Source organism: Gorilla gorilla, chromosome 8 (genome assembly GCF_029281585.2).
Source record: "Gorilla gorilla gorilla isolate KB3781 chromosome 8, NHGRI_mGorGor1-v2.1_pri, whole genome shotgun sequence".
NCBI lineage: Eukaryota > Metazoa > Chordata > Mammalia > Primates > Hominidae > Gorilla > Gorilla gorilla.
In genome coordinates this window covers 47,256,544-47,270,840 of record NC_073232.2, presented here as the reverse complement: position 1 = coordinate 47,270,840, position 14,297 = coordinate 47,256,544, and the positions used below count along the sequence as shown (strand labels likewise).

The 14,297-nt window shown below is 41.9% G+C and overlaps 1 protein-coding gene across 4 annotated transcripts in view; it reads right to left on the bottom strand.

The window, feature by feature from the left end:
• SLC25A16 (solute carrier family 25 member 16) overlaps positions 1 to 14,297 on the bottom strand; it is a 54,817-nt gene that overhangs the window by 13,025 nt on the left and 27,495 nt on the right. For 3 of the 4 annotated variants that reach the window (XM_004049500.5, XM_019035512.3, XM_004049501.4), the window contains exons 5-8: positions 8,514 to 8,635; positions 8,196 to 8,262; positions 3,519 to 3,681; positions 2,191 to 2,259 (exon numbers count right to left, since the gene is read on the bottom strand). In XM_004049500.5, coding sequence (XP_004049548.1) covers positions 2,191 to 2,259; positions 3,519 to 3,681; positions 8,196 to 8,262; positions 8,514 to 8,635 — 421 coding nt within the window. Of the gene's footprint in view, positions 1 to 2,190; positions 2,260 to 3,518; positions 3,682 to 8,195; positions 8,263 to 8,513; positions 8,636 to 11,526; positions 12,040 to 14,297 lie in introns of those variants that run through there. The other variant, XM_055353642.2, reaches the window with a different exon arrangement.

The window sequence follows — 14,297 nt, the reverse complement described above, 5'->3', positions numbered from 1 at the left end:
GCCTCAGCTTCCCGAGTAGCTGGGACTACAGGCGCACACCGCCACACCCAGCTAATTTTTTTGTATTTTTAGTAGAGATGGGGTTTCACCATGTTGACCAGGATGGTCTCGATCTCCTGACCTTGTGATCCTCCCGTGTCAGCCTCCCAAAGTGCTGGGATTACAGGTGTGAGCCACCACGTCCCGGCCCTTTTTCTTTTTTAGACAGAGTCTCGCTCTGTCGCCCAGGCTGGAGTGCAGTGGCATGATCTTGGCTAACTGCAACCTCCGCCTCCCAGGTTCAAGCAATTCCCTGCCTCAGCCTCCTGAGTAGCTGGTATGACAGGCACCTGCCACCAGCCCAGCTAATTTTTTTTGTATTTTTAGTAGAGACGGGTTTCACCATCTTGGCCAGGCTGGTCTTGAACTCCTGACCTCATGATCCACCCACCTCTGCCTCCCAAAGTGCTGGGATTATAGGCGTGAGCCACTGCGACAGGCCTTTTTTGTTTTTTTTTGAGACAGAGTCTCACTCTGTCACCTAGGCTGGAGTACAGTGGCGCCATCTCAGCTCTTTGCCTCCTGGGTTCAAGCAATTATCGTGCCTCAGCCTCCTAAGCAATATTTTTTTTTTTTTTTTTTTGAGATGGAGTCTCACTCTATCGCCCAGGCTGGAGTGCAGTGGTGCGATCTCGGCTCACTGCAAGCTCCGCCTCCCGGGTTCACACGATTCTCCTGCCTCAGCCTCCCGAGTAGCTGGGACTACAGGTGCCTGCCACCACACCCGGCTAATTTTTTGTATTTTTACTAGAGACGGGATTTCACCGTGTTAGCCAGGATGGTCTAGATCTCCTCACCTCGTGATCCGCACACCTCGGCCTCCCAAAGTGCTGGGATTACAGGCGTGAGCCATCACACCCGGCCAATATTTCTTTTTATACTTTTTAAAAACTTGGCTACAAAAAATTTTAAATTAAACATGTAGCTCACATTATATTACTATTTTTAAAAACTGGCTGGGCGTGGAGGCTCACGCCTGTAATCCCAGCACCTTGGGAGGCCAAGGTGGGCGGATCACCTGAGGTCAGGAGTACCAGACCAGCCTTGCCAACGTGGTGAAACCCCGTCTCTCCTAAAAATATAAAAATTAGCCAGGCATGGTGGAAGGTACCTGTAATCCCAGGTACTCGGGAGGCTGAGGCAGGAGAATCGCTTGAACCCGGAAGGCGGAGGTTGCAGTGAGCTGAGATCGTGCCATTGCACTCCAGCCTGGGGGACAAGAGTGAGACTTTGTCTCAAAAAAAAAAAAAAAAAAAAAAAAAAACCTCTAAAATAATATTTTTTTTTTATAGAGACAAGGTCTCACTGTGTTGCCTGGGCTGGTCTTGGACTCCTGAGCTCAAGTAATCCTCCCACCTTGGCCCCCCAAATTGCTCAGATTACAGGCATGAGCTACCACAACTAGCCTAAATTTAATATTTTGGTTTTTTTTGTTTGTTTTTGTTTTTTTTATTGAGATGGAGTCTCACTCTGTTGCCAAATTGGCTCACTGCAACCTCCACCTCCCTAGTAGATGGGATTACAGGCGCCCGACACCACATCTGGCTAATTTTTGTATTTTTAGTACAGATGGGGTTTCATCATGTTGGCCAGGCTGGTCTCAAACTCCTGACCTCAGGTGATACGCCCTCCTCGGCTTCCCAAAGTGCTAGGATTACAGGCACAAGCTATCGTGCCTGGCCCTAAATTAAAATTTTAACAGGAGGATTAGAACCTGATTATAGACCAGGCAGTCAGGCAGATCACTTGAGATCAGGAGTTCAAGACCAGCCTGGCCAACATGGTGAAACCTTATTTCTACTAAAAATACAAAAATTAGCCAGTCATGGTGGTGGGTGTCTGTAATCCCAGCTGCTTGGAAGACCGAGGTAAAAGAATCACTTGAACCCAGGAGGCGGAGGTTACAGTTAGCCAAGACCATGCCACTGCACTCCAGCCCGGGTGACAGAGTAAGACTGCATCTCAAAAAAAAAAAAAAAAAAAAAAAAGAACCTGATTGCCTGATTGTAATCTTATAAAGTTACCAAAATAAACTTTGGGAGATAAAACGGAAGATACAGACACTATTGGTCAAACTAGAGTCCTATCACCTTACTGAGTTTAATGTTACATTTCCTAAAGAAAATGAACAATGACATATGATGAACTTACAGGCACTTTTCAAATTCTGGCAGAACAGTTCCTAATTGCATTCGCCGACGAGTCACATCAAATGGGTAGCTAAAAGAAGAAAAAGGCATAAAGAATTAAAAATTTTTGGTTTTCTACTCAACAACTATTGAATACAAAGCCCTATAAATTCAAAGAAATAATGTGTTACTGCTCTTATTGTTCTGTCTAACCTAGCAGTTGGGATATAGGCATATAAATAAAATCAATTAACAATACAGAGATCTTTGCTTATGTGATCCCTCTGATTAGAGGATTCTTCTCTCCCATCACCGTAATATCAAGTTCTGTTCATTCCTAAAGGTCAAATTAAATGCCAGTTCCTGAAGAAACAAACTGGTTGCTTTTCATTGTTGAACACTAATATACAGTTTCTCAACACTGGCACTACTGACATTTTCGGTTGGATCATCCTTTGTTGTGGGGAACTGTCCTGTGCACTAGAGATGTTTAAGCACATCCCTGACCTCTTCCCACTAGATGCCAGTAGCACTCTCCCAGCTGTGATGACCAAAAATGTCTCCAGACATTAACAAATGGCCACTGGTGGTAAAATCACCCCCAGTTGAGAATTGCTCTAATGCTACGCAGCAAGTCCCCTTGAATACAGTAGACCAATACAAAATTTTCCATAAGGGCTAAACCTAATAATACAGATAACTGCCTGAAATTAAATACACCATATACAAATGCAATCTCTTTTTTTTTTTTTTTGAGATGGAGTCTCACTCTGTCACCCAGGCTGGAGTGCAGTGACGCAATCTTGGCTCACTGCAACCTCCACCTCCCAGGTTTAAGCAATTCTCTGCCTCGACCTCCCGAGTAGCTGGGATTACAGGTGGCTGCCACCACACCCGGCTAATTTTTGTGTTTTTAGTAAAGACGGGTTTTCACCATGTTGGCCAGATGGTCTCGATCTCTTGACCTTGTGATCCACCCGCCTCAGCCTCCCAAACTGCTGGGATTACAGACGTGAGCCACCGCGCCCGCCTTCTTTCTTTTTTTCTTAGGGGCAAGGTCTCACTATGTCTCCCACACTGGCCTCAAACTCCTGGGCTCAAGCAATCCTCCTGCCACAGTCTCCCAAGTAGCTGGGACAATAGGCAGCACTACTGCATCCAAACATGTAATTATTTATAATATGCTTAAAGTGCACACACATCTGAAAAAATGTATTAAATTGATACCTATATTTTGCAAGGGATCCTCTTTTTGAATAATCTATTAGAAAAAATAAATGATTAAACAATGCTGAAAATCAGGACTGGGTAACTATAATTTGATTAAATTAAGTTAGTGAAGAAACTTACGATATTGTCTGTGCTATTGCTCCAGCAACACCACCACAAAGTAAGTTTACATGAGTTTTCAAAACTAAGACATTAGGATTGTCTGATGAAGGTCTGCCAAGAAGGGTAGGAGCATGGGAAAGCCCAACACTCTTCAAGGTACCAAAAGTAAAAAATGAAACACCTGAAAAACAAAAAATAAATTCACCATGATGCTTAACATAACATGAGCTGTGAAAAAGACACCATTCTTAAACAATAAACACATTTCCTAATTTCTGGTGTTTGGCTTAATTTAAAATAGAAAGATTTGTGTACATAAATAACCTAAAGATGACAAAATTACCACCAATAAAAAATTATAGCTTTGGTTTTCATGCACCAATGCAGTTTACTGCACTGAAGGAGGCTATAGTGAATATAATGCCACTTTATATGTGAAAGAAAACAAAGTTTTCCAAGGTTTCACATGAGAAAAATTAAATTCATGATTATTAATTACAAGGAAATGTGACAACTTAACACATTTAAAATAACAATGATGGCCGGGCGTGGTGGCTCACACCTGTAATCCCAACACTTTGGGAGGCTGAGGTGGGCGGATTACCTGAGGTCAGGAGTTCGAGACCAGCCTGACAAACATAGAGAAACCCCATCTCTACTAAAAATACAAAATTAGTCGGGTGTGGTGGCACATGCCTGTAATCCCAGCTACTCGGGAGGCTGAGGCAGGAGAATCATTTGAACCCAGGAGGCGGAGTTTGTGGTGAGCTGAGATCACGCCATTGCACTCCAGCCTGGGCAACAAGAGGGAAACTCCGTCTCAAACACAAAACAAAACAAAACAAAAAAACAGTGATGGTGATAATGTAAGATACAGGCAAAAATTAACAAGTGAAAAAGCATTTTTATTTTAACTAAGTGTCTAAGTTTGTCTTCAACGAAGAATTGTGACCACGAGAGAAGCGTTTATGTTAATTCACAAAACACGTAGAATCTAATAAAAATAGTATGCAGGTAGTGCTTGTTAAACATTACATGATTTTACTAGAACCATTAAGGTTGTTTATTAGTAAAATTAAGAATGAAATTCAGGGAGGGAAAAAAGTAAATAAATATGAAATTCAAGCGTTCCTCCCAACTAAGCATTACTCAAGATATTGTGATGTTTATTGAATTGGCCAGGCACGGTGGCTCATGCCTGTAATCCCAGCACTTTGGGAGGCTGAGGCAGGCAGATCACAAGGTCAGGAGTTTGAGACCATCCTGGCCAACGTGGTGAAACCCTGTCTCTGCAAAAAATACAAATACTAGCTGGGTGTGGTGGCGCGCGCCTGTAGTCTCAGCTACTCAGGAGGCTGAGGCAAGAGAATTGCTTGAACCCGGGAGGCGGAGGATGCGGTGATCTGAGATGGCAACACTGCACTCTAGCCTGGCAACAGAGTGAGACTCTGTCTCAAAAAAAAAGAAAAAAAGATTCATAAGGGATTTCTCTTACCAAATATAAAGACTCATTATGAAACTGCCATAGCCCATGTGGCAGCTCACACTTGTAATCCTAACACTTATGGAGGCTAAGGTGGGAGGATTGCTCAAGCTCAGGAGTTTGAGACCAGCCTGGGTAATATAGTGAGAATTCATCACTACAAAAAATGTTTTAAAGGAGGTAGATGCAGTGTTACGTGTCTGCAGTCCCAGTTACTCAGGCGGCTGACGTGGGAGGATAACCTGAGCTGAGGGAGGTCAAGGCTGCAGTGAGCCACAATTGCACTACTGCACTCAGCTATGATTGCACCACTGCACTCCAGCCTGGGCAACAGAGCGAGACTCTGTGTCAAAGAAACAAACTCTGCACTAATATTATTTTTTTAAGATGACTGGGAAAAGAAGAGACTTTTTTTTTTTTTTGAAACAGAGTTTTCCTCTTGTCACCCAGGCTGGAGTGCAATGGTGCGATCTTAGCTCACTGCAGCCTCCGCCTCCTGGGTTCAAGCGATTCTCTTGCCTCAGCCTCCTGAGTAGCTGGGATTACAGGCATGCGCCACCACGCCTGGCTAATTTTTGTATTTTTAGTAGAGATGGCATTTCATCATGTTGGTCAGGTTGGTCTCAAACTCCTGACCTCATGATCCACTCCCCCTCGGCCTCCCAAACTGCTGGGATTATAGGTGTGAGCCACTGTACCCGGCCAGGAAGAGACTATTTATAAAATGGTGCCAAGTCAAAAGTGAAGGGGGAAAAAAAAAACTTCCTTAACAAAGAAAACAAATACTTCCAGACAGATTAGTGGCATATATATAAAATGCTAAACGTTAAAAATCATTCTCAGAAGAAAATTTTTTTGACACAATAAAGGCTATCCATAAAAGAATAGATTGATGCATTCGACTACCTTAAAATTTGAATTTCTGAACCACTAGAACAGCTAAAAAATATACTTTTTTTTTTTTCAAACTGGGACAGGGTCTTACTCTGTCATTCAGGCTGGAGTAGAGTGGCATGATCACAGCTCGCTGAAGCCTCAACCTCCTAGGCTCAGGCAATCCTCTTAACTCAGCTTCTCAAGTAGCTGGGACCACCAAGCCTGGCTAATTTTAGAAAATTATTTGTAGAGACAAATTCTCCCCACGTTGCCAAGGCTGGTCTCAAATTCCTAGGCTCAAGTAATCCTCCTGCCTCAGCCTCCCAAAGTGCTGGGATTATAGGTGTGAGCCACCATGCCTGGCCACACCACATTTTAGTTTGCTATTAGTGCACTGTTTTTTTGTTGTTGCTTTTTTTTTTTTTTTCTTTTTTGAGACAGAGTTTTGCTCTTGTGGCCCAGACTGGAGTGCGATGGTGCAATCTTGGCTCACTGCAACCTCCACCTCCTGGGTTCAAGCAATTCTCTGCCTCAGCCTCCCAAGTAGCTGGGATTACAGGCATGTGTGACCACGCCCAGCTAATTTTGTATTTTTAGTAGAGACGGTGTTTCTCCATGTTGGTCAGGCTGGTCTCAAACTCCTGACCTCAGGTGATCCACCTGCCTTGGCCTCACAAAGTGCTGGGATTACAGGCATGAGCCACCGCACCGGCCCTTGTTGTTGCTTTTTTGTTTGTTTGATTTTTAGAGACAAGGTCTCATTCTGTCACCCAGGAGGGTGTCCATTCTTTTGGATGAAGCTCCTACACTAGGCCCTAACAGACCAGACTAAAAATCAAAACAGAGTCACCATGCTTAAGTTCCACACTACCAAACTAAAACTAGTTGTTACCTGACCTCCTGAGAAATTAGGAGAAAGAAGTGACAGCCACTTTCTCTAACAGGCCAGTTTCAATCTTGAATAAGCTTGATAGGAAACTTCTCTGTTTGCTTGCTTGCTTGCTTGCTTGCTTGATTGATTGATTGATTGATTGACTGATTGATTTAGAAATGGAGTCTCACTCTTTCGCCCAGGCTGGAGTGCAGTGGCGTGATCTCGGCTCACCACAACCTCCGCCTCCCGGGTTCAAATGATTCTCCTGCTTCAACCTCCTGAGTAGCTGGGATTACAGGCACACGCCACCAAGCCAGCTAATTTTTGTATTTTTAGTAGAGATGGGGTTTCATCATGTTGGCCAGGCCAGTCTCAAACTCAGGTGATCCACCCGCCTTGGCCTCCAAAAGTGCTGGGATTACAGGCTTGAGCCACCACACCCGGCTCCTTTTGCTTTAATACTTACACAAAAAAGGTAGCCTAATATAACCTGAAGTTAACTAGCGATTTTTCTATTTTATTCTTCCTGTCTCCAACTTACAAGGATAGTAACTTTGAACTGAGCAACCTAATTGTTCATTGTTTCTGCTTTCTTCAACCGTTCATCTATATAAAATCAACTCCTTCGGGTCTAGTCATTCCAACACTTACTCTATTTTTATGAAATGAAGTATTGCCCAATTCTAGAATTGCAAAATAAAGCCAACTGAGATGTTTAAACTAAACTGGCTGCAATTTTGTCTTGTAACATAACTGTATGTAAATCCACAATTACCTCAAAATAAAAAGTTTAGTTTAAAAAAAAACAGGACTGCTGGGCACGGTGGCTCATGCCTGTAATCCCAGCACTTTGGGAGGCCAAGGCGGGTAGATCACCTGAGGTCGGGAGTTTGAGACCAGCCTGACCATGGGCAGGAGAATCGCTTGAACCCAGCAGGTGGAGGTTGCAGTGAGCCGAGATCACGCCATTGCACTCCAGCTTGGGCAACAAGAGCGAAACTCTGTCTCAAAAAAAAAAAAAAAAAAACAGGACTGCAAACAAGGTAATAAATGGAGATTAGAGAACTATAGGTTTCCTTATTTTTCTTCTTTCTACTTTTCTATATTTTCAAAATTTGCCATAAGTCTTCATTATTTATAATGAGACAAAAACCACTTTTCAACTCCTATTTTTAATTAACATGCTCATAAAACCTAAATGTTTAACATCATCTAACGTAAGTGTGTGTTAACAAGACTACAGCTGGCTCAGATATTAAGAAAAAGATGTAAAGTACTTCTCCACTTATTATACACGAATAGTCATCTTTATATCCAAGATATTATTATGTGACCATCCATAAATCATTTCTTATTAAAAGTACTTAACAGATAACATCTTTTTATATTACCATTTCAGAAAAAAAAAAAGGTAACAAATTTTAAACATGCAAATTAGGATTCTGGCAAATTTGAAACATACCTGCATATGGAGCCATTCCTAAAATAGTAGGCATCAGACCTCTGTAAAATCCAAAGAAACCACCTTCCTTTTGAGTGAAGGAAAATTGCAAGTGAGATTACATTGTGCTCATTATCATAAACATCAAAGAAAAAAATCACACTTTATAACAGAAAAATTATTCTGGGATCCACCCTGAAACACAAAGATGTGTTTTCATAATTATTGTTATTAACATCAATAATTATAAGTAAAATAATAATTACTTATATGACATTCAAAATATTTTCCTAAGTATAAAAGGGCATGTTATAGATGAGGAAGGTAAATATGAAATACCTTTGCATAAATTGTTTTGAATGCATGAATAATTCCTGTATAGGTGTGTTCCCCTTTCACCTGGAATGCTAGGCGGACCCTAACCATGTCAAGAGGGTAAGTACAGATAACTGCTGTCATACCTGAAAAGAAAGTAGAAATTTAAAGGTAAAATGAATTTTTGATATATACATATATTCCCCTATCATTAGTATTATTCTCAATATTATGGCAATGGTGAAAACCCAATAAAATCAAAGGTGATATTACTGACAGAATTATACCATATCATTAGATGGAAAACAACCTAGTAAGTGAAGGGTCAGTTTGTAAAAAATGTTTTCAAGTTCTTCTCACTGTGAAGTTATACTGTTAGCACCAAAATGGTACAGTGTACAGTGTAAGGGAATCATGAGATTTTTTTTAAAAAAATTATTCTACTATTTATGTATTCCCAGTTAAGATATCAGAAAGGAAACACAGTAGGCTCTCCTGATCCATTGTTTCCACATCCATGGATTGAAGCAACCATGGACGGAAAATGTAGTGAGGTCTACAATGGTTGCATCTGTAATGAACATGTACAGATTTTTTGGTCACTATTTCCTAAACCATATACTATAACAAGTATTTACATAGCATTTACATTATATTAGGTATTATAAGTAATCTACACCCAGCCCAACTCCATCTATTTCTTAATTCCTTTTCCCATGTTCCAAGTTTTCCGGTTACTGGCTGAAGGTGGTTTAATAGGCCAGGCATGGTGGCTCACACCTGTAATCCCAGCACTTTGGGAGGCCGAGGCAGGTGGATTATGAGGTCAAGAGATCGAGACCATCCTGGCCAACATGGTAAAACCCCATGTCTATTAAAAATACAAAAATTAGCTGGGCATGGCGGCACATTCCTGTAGTCCCAGCTAGTCGAGAGGCTGATGCAGGAGAATCACTTGAACCCAGGAGGCGGAGGTTGCAGTGAGCTAAGATCACGCCACTGCAGTCCAGCCTGGCAACAGAGTGAGATTCCAGGAAAGAAAAGAAAAGGAGGGGAGGGGAGAGGGGAGGGTAGGAGAGAGAGAGACAGAGAGAGAGAGAGAGAAAGAGAGAGAGAAAGGAAGGAAGGAAGGAAGGAAGGAAGGAAGGAAGGAAGGAAGGAAGGAAGGAAGAGGTTTAATAGAAAATCACTGTGGGAGCTAGGCATGCTCACGCCTGTAGTCCCAACACTTTGGGAGGCTGAGGTGGACAGATCACCTGAGGTCAGGAGTTTGAGACCAGCCTGGCCAACATGGTGAAACCCCATCTCTACTAAAAATAAAAAAATTAGCTGGGCCTGGTGGCACGCGCCTGTAGTCCCAGCTACTTGGGAGGCTGAGGCAAGAGAATCACTTGAACCCAGGAGGCGGAGGTTGCAGTGAGCCGAGATAGTGCCACTGCACTCCAGCCCGGGCGACAAGAGTAAAACTGCATCTAAAAAAAAAAAAAAAAAGTAAAAAGAAAAGAAAACAAAATCACTGTGGGAGTTAATGTAGTGGTTAAATAATGAATTGGTAGGAAACAAGAGTACCCAGAAATTTGTAAAGGTAAAGGAGGTGTGTGGGTACCATGGCTCACTCCTTTTAATCCCAGCACTTTGGGAGGCTGAGGTGAACGGATCGCTTGAGCCCAAAAGTTCGAGAACAGCCTAGGCAACATAGCAAAACTTTGTATTTATTTAAAAAATAGGCCGGATATGGTGGCTCACACCTGTAATCCCAGCACTTTGGGAGACCGAGGTAGGCGGATCACGTGAGGTCAGAAGTTCCAGACCAGCCTGGCCAATATGGTGAAACCCCGTCTCTACTAAAAATACAAAAATTAACCAGGTGTGATGGTGGGCACCTGTAATCTCAGCTACTCTACTCGGGAGGCTGAGGCAGGAGAATCCTTGAACCTGGAAGGCAGAGGTTGCGGTGAGCCAAGATGACACCACTGCACTCCAGCCTGGGTGACACAGCCAGACTCTGTCTCAAAAAATAATAATAATAAACTATTAACTTTTGACTTATAATCAAAATTGACCAAAATGTTCAAAAGTTAAAAGAGTATATACTCTAGGGCCGGACACGGTGGCTCACGCCTGTAATCCCAGCACTTTGGGAGGCCAAGGCGGGTGGATCAATTGAGACCAGAAGTTGGAGACCAGTCTGGGCAACACAGTGAAACCCTGTCTCTACTAAAAACACAAAAATTAGCCAGGCGTGATGGTGGGTACCTGTAATCCCAGCTACTCAGAAGGCTGAGGCAGGGAATCCTTGAACCCGGGAGGCAGAGATTGCAGTGAGCCGAGATCATGCCACTGCACTCCAGTCTGGGCAACAGAGTTAGACTATGTCTCAAAAAAAAAAAAAAAAAAAAAAAAAAGAGAAAAGAGTATAAACTGTAGACTGCACCTCCTTGTTTCAAATTAGACTCTACTACTAACTAGATATACGACCCTGATCAAGTTACTTAACCTGGGTTTCAATCCTGTTATCTGTCAAATGAGTATCATAATAAGTGGGTACCCAAATCAGGGTTTTGTAAAGATTAGGTGAGCTAACATATGTAAATGCTTAAAATAATTCCTGGTACATAGTAAAGGTTATATATGTGTTAGCTATTATTCTCATGTATTCTATTGAAACTATGTACTTTTTTACCCTTTCCTTTGAGAATCAATTCATTTATCTCCTCTTCTTGCATCCCCTTGCCCCCCGTCTGTCTCCTGCACATCAAAGCTCACAAATTTGAATTAAAAGGGAAGCACAATCAGAGAATTACTGAAGAGGAATATGTAACAACATGGGAATTCAGCTTGCCTGCTGCTAGTAATCAGACTGACATCCATAACAATCATTCAGAGGGTGACTGAGGTTTTCAATTCATGAAGCTACAGTCTCCCATTGGGCCTCTTTTCTCCATTCACACACTCCTTACTATTCTACCTAACACTTCTTTTAAGAAGGCCAAAAAAGCCCTCGATGTACAAATAAGGCAAATCAGAAACTGCTTACCTTGAATAGTGGTGGTAACAGCTTTCTTCTTCCCTCAGTTTACAACTACAATCCAATACAAATAGTAGAATATGTTTACCTACCAGGAAGCAATGAGACTCAATCAAGCTGAGACTTGCTTTCAATTTTTATGAATGTGCAAACTCTTCTCTTTCCCTCCCTTAAGTCAAGAAACTAAGGACATAAAGATGAATCTAAACAAAGTCAGACTTTTTTCTCTAAATTCTCATCATCTTACTGTCTCTACAGTCTAGAATCCCAGGAGTTATGGGAAACCTGAGAACATATTTTAACCAGCAATTACATTAGAAATCATATTTAGAAAGTATGGTAATTATGAATTATTTATTGTGTTCCAGAAATAAACACAAAAGACTTTTTTTCCTCTTTTTGTTGAGATGGGGTCTCGCTCTGTCACCCAGGCTGGAATGCAGTGGTGTGATCACTGCACATTGCAGCCTCAAACTCCTGGGCTCAAATGTTCCTCCTACCTCAGCCTCCTAAGTTGCTGGGATCACAGGTGTGCATCACCTGACCTAGCTACAAAGGATTTCTTAAAAAAGGAACTAACATTACAAGGAGAGAGTAAAGGGAAGGAAGAAATTAAGATTAGAAATTGCATAATACGGGGTTGAAGTATATGGACATTTACAGACCCTCATCAATTCATCCTCTCCCGCAACTTCTCAATGAATACGGAAGTGGATTTGTTCTCAAAGACGGCTTCTCACCACCCTCCATTCCCATCTGAGGCTGACATAGTGGGAGCAGCATCCAGGGTCCATGTACATATTCAAAGAGATTAAAGTTTGACAAAAATACATAGATTCTAAATATATACTTTAGACAAAAGAAGGACTCCAAGCATCATAGATACAAAAGCTAAGCCACAAAGCTAAGCAAATTGGTCTGGAGTAGGAGTCCAGTTCTATAATAGTTTGTCCTTCGGAAACACGTTACTACTTCAAGGTTGACTAAATATCAGTTATGAACAACCAAAATACACCTGTCTATAGTTGTGTGCAATCTCTGATGAGTGTGACAACTAAAATTATGTTCTTAGAGTAGGTTCTAGTGAGAAAAAATTCAGTTACGACACTCATGAGCCACAATAGAAACCATTATAACACAAAAGAATAACTGTATGTCTTTTTCTTCTTACTTCTAACATCTTTTTTTTTCCAAGACGGAGTCTTGTTCTGTTACCCAAGCTGGAACGCTGTGATGTGATCTCGGCTCATTGAAACCTCCGCCTCCCGGGTTCAAGCAATTCTCCTGCCTCAGCCTCCCAAGTAGTTGGGATTACAGGCGTGCGTCAAGACACCTGCCTAGTTTTTGTATTTTTAGTAGAGATGGGGTTTCACCATGTTGGCCAGGCTGGTCTTGAACTCCTGACCTCATGATCCACCCCACCTTGACCTCCCAAAGTGCTAGGATTACCCACCGTACCCTGCCTTTATTTTTATTTTTGAGGAAATGGGGTCTCATTGTGTTGCCCAGGCTAGTCTTGAATTCCTGGGCTCAAGCAATCCTCCCTCCTTAGCCTCCCAAAGAACTGGGTTTATAGAGTATATGCCTTTTGTGCAGGATTCTCACACAGAAATCACAGATCTCTGATACCTGTACAACATAAGTAAAAAAGCCAAAGGACTTAAGAGTAGAGGCCTAAGCATCATGCCACTCCCCCACTCCCACAAATCAGGACTCAAATTCTATTAATCAGAACTTACCTACATTCCAATTTTCAAAAATTCAAGAGTTGGACTACCAGCTCAGAAGAGCAATTTTTCCAAACACATAGGAAGCTTGTTGCTTTTGAATTCTGGATCAGAGCTCAAGGGAGATTTTTTTTATTTTTAACTTTTTCTTTTTTTTTTTTTTTTGAGACAGAGTCTCATTCTGTCACCGTGCCCGGCCCTAAATTCCCTTTTAAATATAAAAGTATTTGGAAGGCCAGGCGCAGTGGCACGTGTCTGTAGTCCTAGCTACTTGGGAGGTTGAGATGGGAGGATTGCTTCAGGCCAGGAGTTCAAGACCAGTCTGAGCAAAATAACCTCTCATTTTTCTGTCTCTACAAAAAAAATTAAAATTAGCCAGGCATGATGGCATGTGCCTGCAGTCCTGGTTACCCAGGAGGCTGAGCAGGGAGGACTGCTTGAGCCCAGGAGTTAGAGGCTGCAGTGAACTATCATCTCAGCACTGCACTCCAGCCTGGGCAACAGAGCAAAACCCTGTCTCTGAAAAAAAGAAAACAAAAAGTTATTTGGGAAAGGTGCCTACAAGCCTCTTTGAGATTCTCAAAGTACAGTGAGCACGTGGTTCTAATAATCATTGGAGTATACCGTATGGTCATTCTGGTTGCAGATGTCCAGCCTCTGCTGTGATTGGCTATTGCCTTTGCCATAGTGGTTGTTAAATATTTTGAATATCACCATTATTTACAACTAAAATATTCCCTACATTACAAATGAAACAAAAAGGAGAATAAAGAATTCAGGTTGCTGACTTAAAAGCATCCAAAAAGTCATTGGCATGGAAGGATTAATAACATTCCCTTGTGTTCATGGAGGACTTCAGATCTTTCAGACTATTTTTACAGCAATTCTTTACGCTGACCCTCAGAACAACTGAGATAAGAGGAGAAAGAATGGGAAAAAGGAGGGTTGGGGGAGAGAGAGAGAGAGAAACCACAAGCTCCTCTTTAACAAACATACAGGCAAGTTACAGAGGTTTTGGGTGATCTGCCCATGGTCAAAGGGAAGGTGAGTAAC